A 16,429-nucleotide genomic window follows, 5' to 3' on the forward strand; every position below is an offset into this window, starting at 1 on the left:
TTGCACCCATTTTATCCAAAAATAAATGTGTGTGATCTCATATATTTTGTATTGGTGATTATTATTTTACATATGTTTTATTAATAAAACTTGTATTCTCATTTGGTAAAAGAAAAGTTATTATTTCATAAATTTCGTTAATGTCGAACAAGATATTAAATTTTACTAATATTTATCATATATGTTATATGTGATAAATACTCTTGCAAAAGATCGCTTAAATTAAAGAATTACACACATATATAATCTCAATATATTTGAGCGATTGTATTAATGAATACTCAGATTAAGTATAAAATGGTGAAAATGTTAACAAGTGTATTTTGAGCGATTCATAGGGAATCATTGAACGCATGAGAATGAGTTTTATATATGAGAATGAAAGGAACAATTATTGACCTTTAAATTAAAATTAATTGTTGAGACGTATAACACTCATTTTAAACAGCACATGTGTCTTTCCTTATTCTACCCATTCTCATTAATCACTAACCATTCATCTTTTCCAAACCCAATTTCATATGCAGTTGAAATCTCATTATCCTAAATCCTAATGATAACACGTTCAAACTAAAAATCCCACAAAGAAATTCCCTCATATGTGTGTCATCTTGTTTGAATTTCGATCATAAAAAAATAAACCCAACCTACTTTAACGGTTGTTAATTTTAATATTCTCTCGTTAACGTATTGCCAACCAGAGTACCAGACAAGCCACTAGGTTTGGTTTAGTGGTGAGGAATTTGGGTAGTACGCTATAGATCCCGGGTTCGATCCTCAACTCATTGAAAACAAAAAAAACCAGAGTACCAGACCATAATCAATTATTTTTCTTATGATATTATAGTTTTTGTTCACAGTTTGCATTCATTAGTTAATTCAAAAAAATTTAAGAATGGAACCTACCCTAAAAATAATGAGGTAACATAGCTCATGTTGGGTGATTGTTATAAATGAGGTGACATGACGCAGTACGGAAGCGTGAAGGAAAAGCAAGCGCTAATCCTATAATAAAACACAGGTTCGCAAGTGACAAACCTGTCAAATAAGGCTCTGGAATCTGGAATCCACCAGATTTCCGGAATCCACTAGAAAGAGTAACTAATCTAGAATCCACTAGACTTCCGGAATCCACCAGAAGGAGTAATTTGGAATCTACCAAATTTGAGAAAAATCTCTGAATTTTATTAAATCAAAAGGTTGCCTTCAAAGCTACAATAATTTAGCTTAAATATGAGTGAAAAATAAAATTAACAAATCTCCTAAAAGATTGTAAAAATAAAAACAACAAACCAAAATAAATAAAAATTACAAATCTTCCTAAAATATAAAAATAACTAACCTAGGTGAAATATAAAAATAAGAAATCAACCTAAAATATAATAAAACTAAATCTAACTAAAATAATAATATACAGAAGAAATCCTCCTACATCATGACATGACCGTAACATTTCTCTTAAGGGCTAGTTTGTTATTATAATTTTAAACATCATTTAAAAATAAAAAATATATATTTAATTAAAAACGGTCCGACTCGATTGAACCCCGGTCCGACCAATTGAACCTTGAATCGGTAAGCTCGCCGGTTCGATTATCGGTCTGGTTTTGACAACCTTGCTAATTACTAACAATTCCCCCTACTCTCTAACAATACACTAACAACTAATATTTGCCAATAAAATAATAAAAAATAAATTTGTCTATTTTATATAATTTTAAGGGGATATATATATATATATATATATATATATATATATATATATATATATATATATATATATATAATGGAAAATGCTAAACAGCCGGGGCACTGTTTAAGGAAGCAAATATAGTAATATGACATTGAACTTTGTGCAGTCAACGCCTCGAAAGTCTAAAATGTATTATTTTCAATTTAAAAGTTTTCTTTTTTGGTTTCCTTAACCAGTGTCCCAGAGGCACCGGTTAGCATAACCCATATAAAATTTCAACGGTTTATGCATGTTAGATGTTGTCTTAATTATATATATGGCATCAATATATATGAGCAAGTGTTTGTTTGTGTGTGTCAAATCGGTTGGCACTTTGCAGTTCTGATGATATATAAATGTCATGGGAAGGTAGGTCATGTTCTCTAATTAAGTGCTTGAAGATTGTTATGATTGGTACAGTATAGGTATTGTATATTGAATTGACACGTTACGTTTTGCATGCAATGCAGCATCTTCAATATTTTTGCAGTGCATGCAGCAGTAGCACCTTCAATTCATTATGATGCTGTATTAATTAATGTGACATCAATGACTATACTATGCGGTGATGAAATCGAGTTACTTCATCATGTGAAAAAGCTATGCGGTGACATGTGATAGTGTAAAAATCAGACATGTGAAAACCCAATTTATTCCATCCAACCAAACACACATGAATGAAAATACTAGTTTTTCAGTCGGTGTGTTGTGGTGTGCTTCCTGCTTCATGTATATTATTTTTAGAATGAACTTTGATTTGCTTAGAATTCTGGAAATAATATGAATTAAAAAAATGTGATACGTTATTTGATTTTAAATCATATATACTAGTAGATATTTTACTAAGTTAAGAGAATAGTAAGTATTAAAGACCTTTTAGAAATACATGTGTCGATATATTCAAAAATCCTCATCGTCTTTCACAATAACGTGATAGGTGGAACTGCAATTATACGACTTATTAGCAGATTAATAGATCATTTCGGAATGACATGTATACAAGAAAACCTGGTTAAATCCCAAATTTGCAAATAAGTATTTAAAAATAAATAAATAAATAAATAAATAAATTACAAATTGTTTTTTACAAACTAAATTATAATTTTTATTTTATTATATGTAGTTTGTAAAATAATTTTGTTATATAAAAAAGTAAAAAAAACATTTGATGAATTATTTTTTAAAAACTTTGTAAACTTTTTTTTAAATAAAAAATAATTATTAAACTTTTTATTAAAAAAAAAAATTTAATACATTTTTGTAAAAGCAAATATTATGATTTTTTAATTAAAACATATTTTTAATTTTTTTAAAATGTCACATAAGCAATTTATAGTCAAAAAAGTCAATGGGGGCTAGCAAATGCAAAAGGGGGTAAAGTTGGAGGGCCAAAATCAAGCAATTGAAACTTGGAGGGCTAAAATCAAGCAATTGTGAAACTTAAAGGGTTAAAATCAAGCAATTGAAATGTGGGGGGCCAAAATCAAGCAATTGTGAAACTTGAGGGGCCAAAACTGCATTTAAGCCTATTATTAACAATCAGTCTATGTACAAGACGAACAAAGCCGGGAGAAACAGAACTACAAAAACAAAGGTGCTGTATATAAGCGGAATATCAATGAAGAAAATCAAAACCGACACCACTTAATAGAAGTCTACATCTAATCTCATTCTCAGAGAGACACTCCTCAGCCTCCAGACCAGCAAAGAAGACACAAACTCAACTCATAGATATGCCACGAAACTTTAACTCTCAATCTCGAATCAAAAGTGATCGGCGCATCAGAACCCAAAAAGTATCTCCGTGAGCCCAAAATTGATGTGACAACGGTAGAAAGAAAGCTAGGCAGATAAGTTCTAGCTAGCTCGCAATCTGCTTCCAAACCATCAACGCCGATGTGAAAAAGGTCAAACCAAATACAAAGAAGTCTGCAAATCTCAGCAGATTTGAAAACCAAAAGAGACTCAATAAAAAGAATCCTGCAAATCTCAACAGATTTGGAAGCTTTTGACCGCACCCAATCTAGGTTTATGATTTTTTATTGAATATCGTTAATTTTGATGAGTTTCATAACATATCAAATAATTTTCAATTTCTTTTTGAAAAATTATGAATAATCTATATAACATATAAGTTCTTTTAAAAAAATTATGAATAATTTATAGGGTCATGCTAACCGGTGCCCCCGGGGCACGGGTTAAGGAAACCAAAAAAAGAAATTTTAAAATTAAAAATAATAATGTTTACACTTTCGAGGCGTTGACTGCACAAACTTCAATGTGATATTACTATATTTGGTTCCTTAAACAGTGTCCCGGAGGTATTGTTTAGCATTTTTCTAATTTATATAACATAAATTTTTAATACAACGGTGAAATTTATAAAATTTGTATTTATTATAATATTATTTATTACTTGTGCATCATTACCATTATATGTTAGACGTTGTCTTAATTATATGGCATCAATATATGGGCAAGTGTTTGTTGGTGTGTGTCAAAGTTTGACACTTAGCAGTTCTCATAATATAAATGTCATGTAATGGGAGGTCGTGTTCTCTAAGTGCATGAAAAATTTTATGAGTTTTGCCACGTTACGTTTTGCATGCATGCAGCACCTTCATATTAATTATTCTTCGTGTGCAGTGCAGCACCTTCATTATGATGCTGTGTTATAATTATTTTTTGTTTTATGTGATAATGACTATACTATGTGGTTATGTGTCTCCATCGGTTTGAATAAAGTTGGTGATGAAATCGATCGAGTTACTTCATCATGTGAAAAAAAGCAGACATGTGATACTGTAAAATTGATACTCCCTCCGGTGTAAGAAGAGAAATTTTATTGTTTAAAATCTAATTAATGTATCTAGTCTATATTATTGACTAAATACATTAAATTTTTAATTAATCTAAAAAGTAAAATTTCTCATATATTAAGGATAGGAGGAAACGGAGAAAATAATCTATTACTCTCTTGGATCTTATATACTGTAAGTACATTTCTTATTGAATATATTTGAGATATAATATTAGGGAGCTTCTACGGTACATTCGAATAATTTGAATGTACCGATACATCAAGTCAGTAAATTGATAAATTAACGATTATTTTTATGAATTAAAAAACTATTAACCGATTATTATATTTTAAAAATGATAATATCATAAGAAAAAATACAATATATTGTTTATAAGCATGATACTAATTTTTCTAATATTTTCTTGGAAAAAAAAATTCAATATTGACTATAATGATGAATAAAAATTCAAAAAATATCAATTTTAATATTTTTGACAATTTTGATGAATAATATTATTTAGTTACTATAATCATTTTAATGATAAGAAAAATGATTTCCTTTAAAATATATTCATTTACATATTAATTTAGTTACCTGATGTACTGGTACATTAAGAATTATTACATGTACCATAAAATTTGCCATAATTTATGTTAAAAAAAATTTAAAATTTTCTTGGATAGTGGGTGTATGTGGAGGGAGTAGTTCTTCATGTATCTTATATATATGCCTTTTGTTTTTTTTGTTTACGAAAAAAACGGATTGAGTTATAGTAATCTTCTTTTTTAATTATTTTTTTATAATAAAAATGATTTTTTTAATGACAAATATATTATATATTAATATAAAAATATTTAAAAGAACAAACAAAGAGTACCATAGGTACACTACACCAGAATTCAATGAACCTTAAGGTAAGAAATATAAACAAACAAACAAAGAGTACCATAGGTAACTAGATTATTTATATTTTTTGGTTTTGGTTCATAGGCCGAGGTAGTAATATTAATGTTGTTTTCTTAGAATGGTGCAATAATTCGTTAGCTTGCTTTGATTGTATTTACTGTGATTAATCTTGAATTGTAAGGGTTGAGTACTCCTTGTATTCCTTATAATTCAAATTTTACTTATATAAAAAAAAAAACAGACAAATAAACTTGCAAGGAACAAAAATGCACCACCACAAGAAGAAAAATACCCTTAAACATAAGAAAAACAAGGATTAATCACAGATAGGACAAAACATAAGATAGAATCTAAACATCATTCAGAAAAAGAGAAAGAGGACTTACGGCTTAGATCATGTTCTCTAATTAAGTCCCTGTAGATTGTTATGAGTGGCACAGTATAGGTATTGTATATGACACGTTACGTTTTGCATGAAATCGAGTTACTTCATCATGTGAAAAAGCTATGCGGTGACATGTGATAGTGTAAAAATCAGACATGTGAAAACCCAATTTATTCCATCCAACCAAACACACATGAATGAAAATAGTAATACTAGTTTTTCAGTCGGTGTGTTGTGGTGTGCTTCCTGCTTCATGTATATTATTTTTAGAATGAACTTTGATTTGCTTAGAATTCTGGAAATAATATGAATTAAAAAAATGTGATGCGTTATTTGATTTTAAATCATATATACTAGTAGATATTTTACTAAGTTAAGAGAATAGTAAGTATTAAAGACCTTTTAGAAATACATGTGTCGATATATTCAAAAATCCTCATCGTCTTTCACAATAACGAGATAGGTGGAACTGCAATTAAATGACTTATTAGCAGATTAATAGATCATTTCAGAATGACATGTATACAAGAAAACCTGGTTAAATCCCAAATTTGCTAAAAATATCCTTAAAAACAGTTTATGTAAATGTAAACTGAGTTTAAAACTGAGTTTACTTAAGTTCATGTCAACTTGTCAACTGAATTTATGGAAGCTATGTGAATTGAGTTTACTCAGGTTATATAAACTCAATTTACGTATGATTTGAAATCTATTTTATTAGTATATGATCTTATTTACATTAGCAGTTCACGTAAACATTTAACTTAGAAGATTACATTTATTGTCAAATAACTGATTATCCCAAAACCTTAAGGTATTAGGATAGAGCCATATCAATGGTTTTATATTATTTCTAACACGCCCCCTCACGCAAGAGCCCACTTGGGCTTGAAGCGTGGATAATGCATAGACCCACCTACCATATGCTTAAATTCCACTTTTTAATTAGAAAGTGAGGGGAGCGGGGATCGAACTCTAGACCACTTAGTCACAGAGGCTCTGATACCATGTCAAATAACCGATTATCCCAAAACTTTAAGGTATTAGGATAGAGCCATATCAATGGTTTTATATTATTTCTAACATTTACTAACGATTGAATCACATACAAACATGAAATCGCATGACAAACATGAAATCGCATGAAAAAGGGAGTGCCCTAAATTTTGAAAAAGTATAAATTCACTAACCTATGCAATAAAGTCTTAACAGAATATTTTCAAAAATTCAATATTTCATTGTGATTAATGACACATTAATAAAGTTTGTGAGTTTGTTAACACATTAATGGAGTTTTTGAAGCGAGACATAAAAAAATGAAAACACGGTTTTTAAAAAATTAAATAAAGAAGGACAATTTTGGTAATATAATTAAATTTTAATGAAAATTAGGTGTAACTAATTTTTTTTTGGGTGTGACTAGAAAATTTCAAAAACTAAACTCTACTGACAATTTCTTACTCAGATCACCACCAAAATCCTACTTTAAATCACAATTAAAATGAGAAAAATATCTTATTATTTTATGGCACATGTTAAGCAATCTAAAAGTAAAAAAAAATGTATTAAAATGAAATTTTTTAAATTTTAAGAAATTGAACGAAAGATTTTTTAGACATATTTATATTTTAAGTTTCTTAACATGTGTCATTTGGTCTATAGTTGCATTTCTCTTATTTTATTCAAGATTCGTTTGATTTGCAAATAGATATGTAATAGACAGAATCACAGAACAACACTTGACACCCGGGAGTGAATTGTCTCCCATAAACAATTCATCCAGTCAAATCATCACCTTCCAATAAACAAATTTAAAAATATAAAAATAAGAGGCAGAATGATCTAATGGCTATCATTAAAATTGGAGAGAATCCGGTGGACAGTGCAGTGGAAGGAATCCTTTCCCCTTGACACCCCTTAAATTATTGGATAATTTTTTATCTTGTGCAATATTTTGTGACAATGCATAAATAAAGTAAGGTGAGAGTTCTTATGCAAAAATAAAGTAAGTTGAAAGTTATTATGAACGCATATATACATTTAAAATAATCGATAAATCATGGTTAGTTAATAAGCATACTCTTGCTCCAATCACATCACAAAGAGGTTTGTAAGTCCTTTGTTCTATCAAAGTTGCAATTTAATTGAACTGATCTCCGAATCAGATTAAATTGATGATGAAAGTCAAAGTTGCAACGTATAGCTCAGAGATTTGTTCATGAGAGGACTTCCAACCCAGTTGCTATCACATAGAGGCCTTACAAACCATCTATTTTTATCTTGTTCTTTTTCACATATATGGTTTTTTTTATAATAAAATAATTTCGGGTTACCTAAGTTTATAATATTTAAAAGCATATCGAATTTGTATTTTAATCTCTAAAAATAAAAATAAGATGTTTTGTGTGAATTTTGATTTTTGGTCTCTAAAAATAAAGAATTTTGATTTTAGTCCTCCAAAAATTTTCTATTTCATCTTTTTCTCCTTAATGGACATATTTTTTAACTAAAATTTTCTATTTCAACTAAAATCAAAGGAAGGCTTAAAAGAAGGCGAACTACATAAAATAAGAAATGATGGATTAGAGAAAAATAAGAAAGGATGGATTAGCATACCAAATAAAATATTGACTCAAATCAATTTTTTTTCTTTCTCAGAGGTAGTTCATGAAAGAGAATAGAGAAACGCTCGGAATTAAGTTATAAAAAACACTATTTTTAATATAATTTTATTTATTTTGATTTTCTTAACCAATTTCCCACACTAACATCTTATTGGTAATAGCTTGATCCTTGAATTATTTTGATAGTGGATACCATACCATATGTAGTCCCTTTAATTTGTAGTCCCTTTGTTTGTGGGTTAGACTTACCCATTGTATTTTCATTAATAAAATAGAAGCAAAAATTAATTTTATGTAAATCAAATGAAAATCTAACTAATCAAATATAATAAAACTATATGATAAAACTATATTGTTAAGAAAAATAAAGTAAAGGATGCAACAAGTTCATTATAATTTTTTTTTAAAAGACAAAAATAAATATATATTAACCGAATAATCTCCTGAGCACAAGACATGCCGAAAAGATTACACAATGTCAAGAACAAGTAACAATATGAAAACTAATATACTTCCAAACAAAAACACGGCTCAACCACCAACTATGGTAGTTTGAGACCAGATTAAAGTTCATTGTCTTCAACCATCGATAAGAATAAAGTTAGATTTTGTCCAACAGTTGAGGTTGGGAACACTCTGAATTTCTGAATAGTCTCTGATTTCTTTCATTCCACACAACCGACACACTAACGAGCCAAATGAGTTACATGAAAGATCGTCTCGCACGGAGACCGCCTAAAGAGAAATTAACTGAATAAAATGGTCAGATAACTGCTGAGTGTCGGCCAACGAGAATCCAATCCAATACCGAACTAACGACCACAGGGATCCGAAAAAACTGCAAGAAATGAATAAGTGTTGAGCTGATTCAACACCACCGTAACCGGATACACTAAAATGAGCGTCTGGAGAGATGATGTCTCGAGCCACCATGTTTACTTTTGTGGACAACGTGTAGCGTAAGAGTCTCCAAGAGAAAAGCAATAAGCTGTTGACAAGTCAAAAATTGATAAGCACCACAAACTGAGTAACCTCAGTCAGTGTGAGACCGCTACTGCCACCTATCAGGACACTGAGCCTGCAGTGAGAAATCGTGAAGTAATAGCTTTCAAATATTTATTTTTAAAAGAGGCTAAAATAATATATATTAATAAAAGCATAAACCAATTACCTCCCAATATTACAAAGAAGGAAAAAACAAGAAACAATACTCAAGGCCTAACCAACACAAGAAAACACATGGGCCTAATTAACCGAAACAGCTAAATAAACCCCTCTTAAAATCATAAAACTCCCCTTTTAAAGAGTTTCAAATATTGACTAACCCTACATCAAATTTTCTCATCTAAAAATCACTTAATAATAATATTATATATAGTATACACCGTCATGTCAATTTAAAGAAATATATATATATATCATCATCTAGTTTATTTTCTCCTTTTCAACCAGCATTCTACACTTCTACACTCTGTTCAGCATTCTATACTCTCTTTTGTCCTTTATAACTCACAAATATCAGATAACTATCAAACATCATTTTGTTCTCTATTCTCAATTCCTTTATACTTTTTGTTTGGAAAATTTTCTACTTGTAATGGAATCCAAGAGCGTCAAATGTTTTCTTAATGCCAAAACAATTCTAGTCACCGGTGTAACCGGCTTCCTGGGCAAAAGTATCTCTCTCACTCTCTTCTATGTCATCTTATAGGTCATGGTTTAATTTGTTTACTTGTGTGATTTTGTAGTTTTTGTGGAAAAGATACTCAGAGTTCAGCCAAATGTGAAGAAGATGTATCTTCTTCTAAGAGCTAAGGATTGTGAATCTGCAAACCAACGTTTCAACGATGAGGTGAATGTTTGTATTTTGCAAGTTTAGAATGATTTGTATCTAAGAAAATTTCTTTGATCTTGCTTTGTTTCTTTGTATGTAGATGTTTTTAAGTGTGCTTTAAAGAAATTATACCCTAAATCATGTACAAAAAAAAGGATAATAATAATAACTGTAGATGAGAAGATCAGGGAAGGTTTGTTGCAGTTTGGTTGTAACAATGTCTCTAAATTAGCGGTGTAACAATGTAGTCCACACTTTGGCCCAATTAGCGCTAGAGACTGTGTCTGGTTGGAAGATACACCCCCCTCCCAAAATTGATTCATATATTAGATACTGTAATTCTTTAGCATTTTTATTTTTTTAAGCTTTATATGCAATCAAGTACATATAATTAACGTTTTCTCTTCAAGGAATCAGATTTAGGGTGTTTTATTTAAACTTAAAAAAAAATATTGTTTTGAAAACAATTTAGAGATTCCTTTTGACATTTTTTTTTAAGAAAATAAATTTCTAAAAAATCTACAACAAGTTTGTCAAAAAAAAAAAAAAAAACTATAACAAAACTAAAGCAAGCGGACCCTTAGTCAGTAAAGATTTTGAGTAGTATTCATGATATTCTAGGTTCAAACTTTATTGGCTCCAATATAATAATATTTTTTTTTTGGATAGTTAAGTATAACGATTGTACTATGACAGCTATTTGACCAAAAGAAGATAAAATAAGTTTAATCTGAGTATGTTATGCAGATTATAGGAAAAGACTTGTTTACATTGCTGAAGGAAAATCAAGGTATAAAATTCAACTCCTTTGTCTCTGAAAAGGTGACTATAGTACCCGGAGACATTTCACAAGAAGACTTGAATTTGAAGGAATCAATTCTAGAGGAGGAGATTTGTAATCAAACAAATATTATTGTTAATTTGGCTGCATCAACTAGATTTGATGAAAGGTATAAGGTGCAACTGACGACCTAGATAAATTTTCTTTTTTAATAAGTATCAAAATAGTTGTACAGAAGCAGGAGTTCGGACCCCGAACAATCCACTTATTCACCTTTAAAATGGATTTTTTAGTCATTAATTAAGCTAATAATAAACAAAAAAAAATCATACATTTTTTTTGCAATAACTATAGTCTTTATTAATTGATATTAAATGCAGATACGATGTTGCATTGAATATAAATACATTAGGAGTCAAGAATGTTTTGGACTTTGCCAAAAAATGTGTTAAACTAGAGGTGGTTGTCCATGTTTCAACAGGTTAGTATATATATACATATATATGTCCATGTTTCAACTATTACTATATTCTTTAGAAGTAATAAATCACAACACTTGACATTTTAATTTTTCCTTATTTTTATCGATTCAATATCTATTAAATCACTATCTCAGTTATAATGATAAGATGAATATTAACATCTACTTCCAAAATGGAGTATAAAGTTTGTTGTCATTATTGATTTTTAAACATTTTTCAACACGTACCGGTTCATGGTGCATGTGTTATCTACATTAAAAATTGTCTTACATTAAAACTTTTTAATTAATGAAAGTGTTATATAATAAAGTCAAATTTTCTGTAAAATATCTTTTTTATCTAGATAAAAAAGATTGAGAGTTTTTTTAGCTATAAACACGTCTATAAAAAAATATACTTTTTAGTCACAAATATTGTTGCGACAACTTAATTAAGTATCACCATTCACCACTTATATTGTTTTATTAAATTTCCTATACAAATGAAAATAATTTTCATCATAACATTGTCATACTTTAATGTATATTTTTAAAAGGATAATTTTATATGAGCAATATTTACAAGACAGATTTATTATTATTATTATTATTATTATTATTATTATTATTATTATTATTATTATGGTTAAATATGTTTTTGGCCATTATAAAACAAAATGACATGTTTTGGTCCTTATCAAATTATTATGCATGTATTTAAATTTTTTGGTAGAGTTATTCACATACTTTTAGTTATTACTATTAAACTAATGCGTATTTTTGAATGATTATTTCGCAGATATGTATAAAACATTATAAAAAGTTCCTCGAAAAAATAAGGAACTCAAAATTTGATTTGTGTCGAAATTTTTGTTACTTTTATCTTTATTTTTTTAAGTTTAAAAAATTAAAATTAAATTATTCTCGTTTTAAAAAATTCTAAATTTTGTAAAGAAATTTTTTATATTGTTCTAAACATGTCTGAAAACCTTACCAAGAAAAAAACATGTCTGAAAAAAAAAATTATTCAAAAACTTAAAAGTGTATTTATAATTAAACAATTTTTAAAATTGTGAAAATAAGCAGAAACTAAAATTACATACATAATTTTTGTCAAAAAAAATAATTTACATACATAATTTTTTTGTAAGGACTAAAATATGTCATTTTTTTATAGGACCAAAAAACAAAATTTGAAAATTTAGTTGGAATTACAAACATATTCAACCCTTATTATTATTGGAATATCTTGCAGCTTATGTGTGTGGTGAGAGAGGAGGACTCATATTAGAGGATCCTCATCGTTTTGGTGTGTCATTAAATGGAATCCCCGGACTAAACATTGATATGGAAAAGGAAATGGTCGAGGAGAAATTAAATAAGTTTCGAGCAGAGGGAGCAACAGAACAAGACATTAAAAAAGCAATGAAGGACTTGGGCATGGAAAGGTAATCAAATTAATAATCAAATTTCATATTCATTGCACTAAATAATATATAATTATATATTAAATGGATATCGACCATCGATTTGAGATCGGTCAACTTGTATTCCACTTTTACCAAATCATCTTCAAATAATTTTCAACCACCGACTTAGACTTGACGATCAAGATTAATATATGTGTCACACAAAATTGTCTTATTAACTTTTTAATTTGACATTTTTTAATGACAAACTATTCTAATAAATACAAAAGGTTGAATTGTTTTGTGCTATTTTGATTAATTTATCAGAGCAACTAAATATGGATGGCCAAACACATACGTATTTACAAAAGCAATGGGAGAAATGCTTGTGGAAACTTCCAAAAGAAACATGCCTGTTGTTATTGTTCGTCCTACCATTGTTACTAGCACGTATAGAGAACCTTTCCCTGGTTGGGTTGAAGGCATAAGGTAAATCATCAGATTAAATATTACTACCATATATATATATATATATATATATATATATATATATATTGGTAAAAGAAAGGTATGTATTTGATTTTCATTTTTTTACCAAATACATATAAAAAATGACTAATTGTTTATATTCCAAATCAGATTGAGTATTGTATTAGAAAAAGTTAAATTAGTTACAAAAATAAAAAATTAAGTCAATCTCTAACTTTTTTTGTATTTCTAATTTGTAAAACAAATAGAATATTTTTTTATTTATATTTCTAATTTTAGTCTATATTTCAACTTTTTCTAATATACACTACTAGAATTACGAAATTTACCTGCAAATTTTCATGTATAGTTTTGAACCTTAATTATTTATCATGTTTTTTTGCAGGACCATAGACAGTATAGTTGTTGCTTATGGTAAAGGAAAATTGACAAGCTTCTTGGCAGATCTCGATGCTGTTTTTGATGTGGTGAGTTGCAAAATATTGATAGTACTATAGACCGAGTGGTAATCCCGAGAATATTTATGGTGTGCAATTTCACATTATAAAAATAAAAAAGGTCATAAACAGTTTAAATTTCGAAGATGACACTCAACATTTCAGAGATGGTCATTTTTTTTTCACTAAAAATATGTATTCATTCATTCAAATTGAAAATACATAGATTTTAGAGATGTTCATATGCAGACCATAATTTAAGTTAATATATCTTAATTTTCATCAATTTGACATGTTGATTCATTAATTTATGTTTAATTTGGAACAGATACCAGCAGACATGGTGGTAAATGCAATTATAGTAACTATGATGGCTCATGCAAATCAACCTAGTGATGATCATATGATATATCATGTTGGTTCCTCTGTTAGAAATCCAATAACATACCGTACTTTTAGAGAATATAACTTTAAATATTTCACGGTAAAACCATGGATAAACAGGGATGGAAAACCGGTTAAGGTTGCCAGAGGTACTATGTTTAACAACTTGGCTAGCTTCCGCAGATACATATTCATACGTTACTTGCTTCCTTTAAAGGTACTTATTTCAAATCCTTAATTTCAATTGTTCGTATTCATAATTTATGAAGAAAACATTAACATAACAACTAATATTTTCTTATTAAAGAAAAAGTGTATGTGTGTAATTTACACATAAATACAATACAAACAAAAATTTACTAATAGTTGTATACACAAATAAATTATACAATGAGGAATTTTAATAAAAATACTTATAAAAAGCGGCAAAGTGATAAAATGCTAATGAGAAGTGGGAATCTACTTATATATTTCGTGTCAACCCGATTTTGTCTTAAATCAACTAGATCTATAATGCACAAATATTATTTGGTTTGTTCTAGTTTAGGAACAGGTTAAGATGTTCAAATTGACCCAATCATATTTTAAGGCAGAACTAGAGTGGGTTAGAACTCGTTTCTTGCTCACCCTTAGTCGCTAAAGTTAATTGAGGACCAAACTCTTTATGTGAATTAATGGTTACTAAGCTTTTTAGTAATGTTTCCATGTTGTACATGGATTAAATTGAATTAGTCGTACTCAATTTCTTTGTTGTTAAAAAAAATGGTGAATGTAATGCATTCCATAACAACAATGTGCTAACAAAGTTTTCATATATAACAGGTATTAGAGCTGATCAATAAACTTATGTGCCAATATTTTCAAGGCATATGCCTCGATCTTAATAGGAAAATTAATACTGTTATGCGGCTGGTCGACCTTTATCTACCATACTTATTCTTCAATGGCATGTAAGTTGATTGATTCTAATTAACATCTAAATTAAAATATAATACTATAGTACATGTTTAATGTATTTATTAATTAACTAAGACAAATGCTTATTTTGTACACAGCTTTGATGATATGAATACACAAAGGTTGCTATCAGCTGCAAAACAACAAGAAGATGTAGAAATAGATTTATTTTACTTTGACCCTCAAATTATTGATTGGGAAGATTATTTTATGAATATCCATATTCCCGGTATCTTCAAGTATGCCTTGAAGTGATGTGTGTATAAACAAACGGTTCACTATTTGCACCTATTTTATCCAAAAATAAATGTGTGTGATCTCATATTTTGTATTGGTGATTATTATTTTACATATGTTTTATTAATAAAACTTGTATTTTCATTTGGTAAAAGAAAAGTTATTATTTTCATAAATTTCATTCGATTGAAATTAAACTTCTACTTTAATCATATTTTTCGTTAATGTCGAACAAGATATTAAATTTTACTAATATTTATCATATATGTTATATGTGATAAATACTCTTGCAAAAGAACACTTAAACACAAGAATTACACACACATATTTAATCTCAATATATTTGAGCGATTGTATTAATGAATACTCAAACTAAGTATAAAATGGCGAAAATGTTAACAAGTGTATTTTGAGCAATTCATAGGGAATCATTGAACACATGAGAATGAGTTTTATATATGAGAATGAAAGGAACAATTATTGACCTTTAAATTAAAATTAATTGTTGAGACGTATAACACTCATTTTAAACAGCACATGTGTCTTTCCTTATTCTACCCATTCTCATTAATCACTAACCATTCATCTTCTCCAAACCCAATTTCATATGCAGTTGAAATCTCATTATCCTAGTTTCAGGCTTACTATTGATAGGTTTATTATATGGAATGAGCTTCCTCAACAAATTAGTGGTTTTTTTGTTGATAATAGTTTGGGTAAGCCTAGTTTCAGGCTTATCCGTGTCTAAGGAGGTTTTGGCCTAGTCCCCCTCCTTTTGTTTTTTTTCTCTCTCTATATATATATATATTTTGAGGCAGTAGCACTTTGCTACTCCTCTTTTGGGAAAAAAAAAAAAAAATTCTCATTATCCTAAATAATGATAACACGTTCAAACTAAAAATCCCACAAAGAAATTCCCTCATATGTGTGTCATCTTGTTTGAATTTCGATCATAAAAAAATATGAAACCCAACCTACTTTAATGGTGAT

The 16,429-nt window shown here is 28.6% G+C and overlaps 1 protein-coding gene across 1 annotated transcript; it reads left to right on the plus strand.

The window, feature by feature from the left end:
• Positions 1-10,048: 10,048 nt before the first annotated feature.
• On the plus strand, positions 10,049-15,457 carry LOC123898757 (fatty acyl-CoA reductase 3-like). The gene is made up of 10 exons (XM_045949773.1): positions 10,049-10,127; positions 10,200-10,303; positions 11,033-11,235; positions 11,447-11,547; positions 12,782-12,974; positions 13,263-13,424; positions 13,810-13,891; positions 14,190-14,462; positions 15,068-15,195; positions 15,301-15,457. The coding sequence occupies exons 1-10, from the start codon at positions 10,049-10,051 to the stop codon at positions 15,455-15,457; spliced, it is 1,482 nt and encodes a 493-aa protein (XP_045805729.1).
• The last annotated feature ends 972 nt before the right edge of the window (positions 15,458-16,429 follow it).

Source organism: Trifolium pratense, linkage group LG7, assembly GCF_020283565.1.
Source record: "Trifolium pratense cultivar HEN17-A07 linkage group LG7, ARS_RC_1.1, whole genome shotgun sequence".
NCBI lineage: Eukaryota > Viridiplantae > Streptophyta > Magnoliopsida > Fabales > Fabaceae > Trifolium > Trifolium pratense.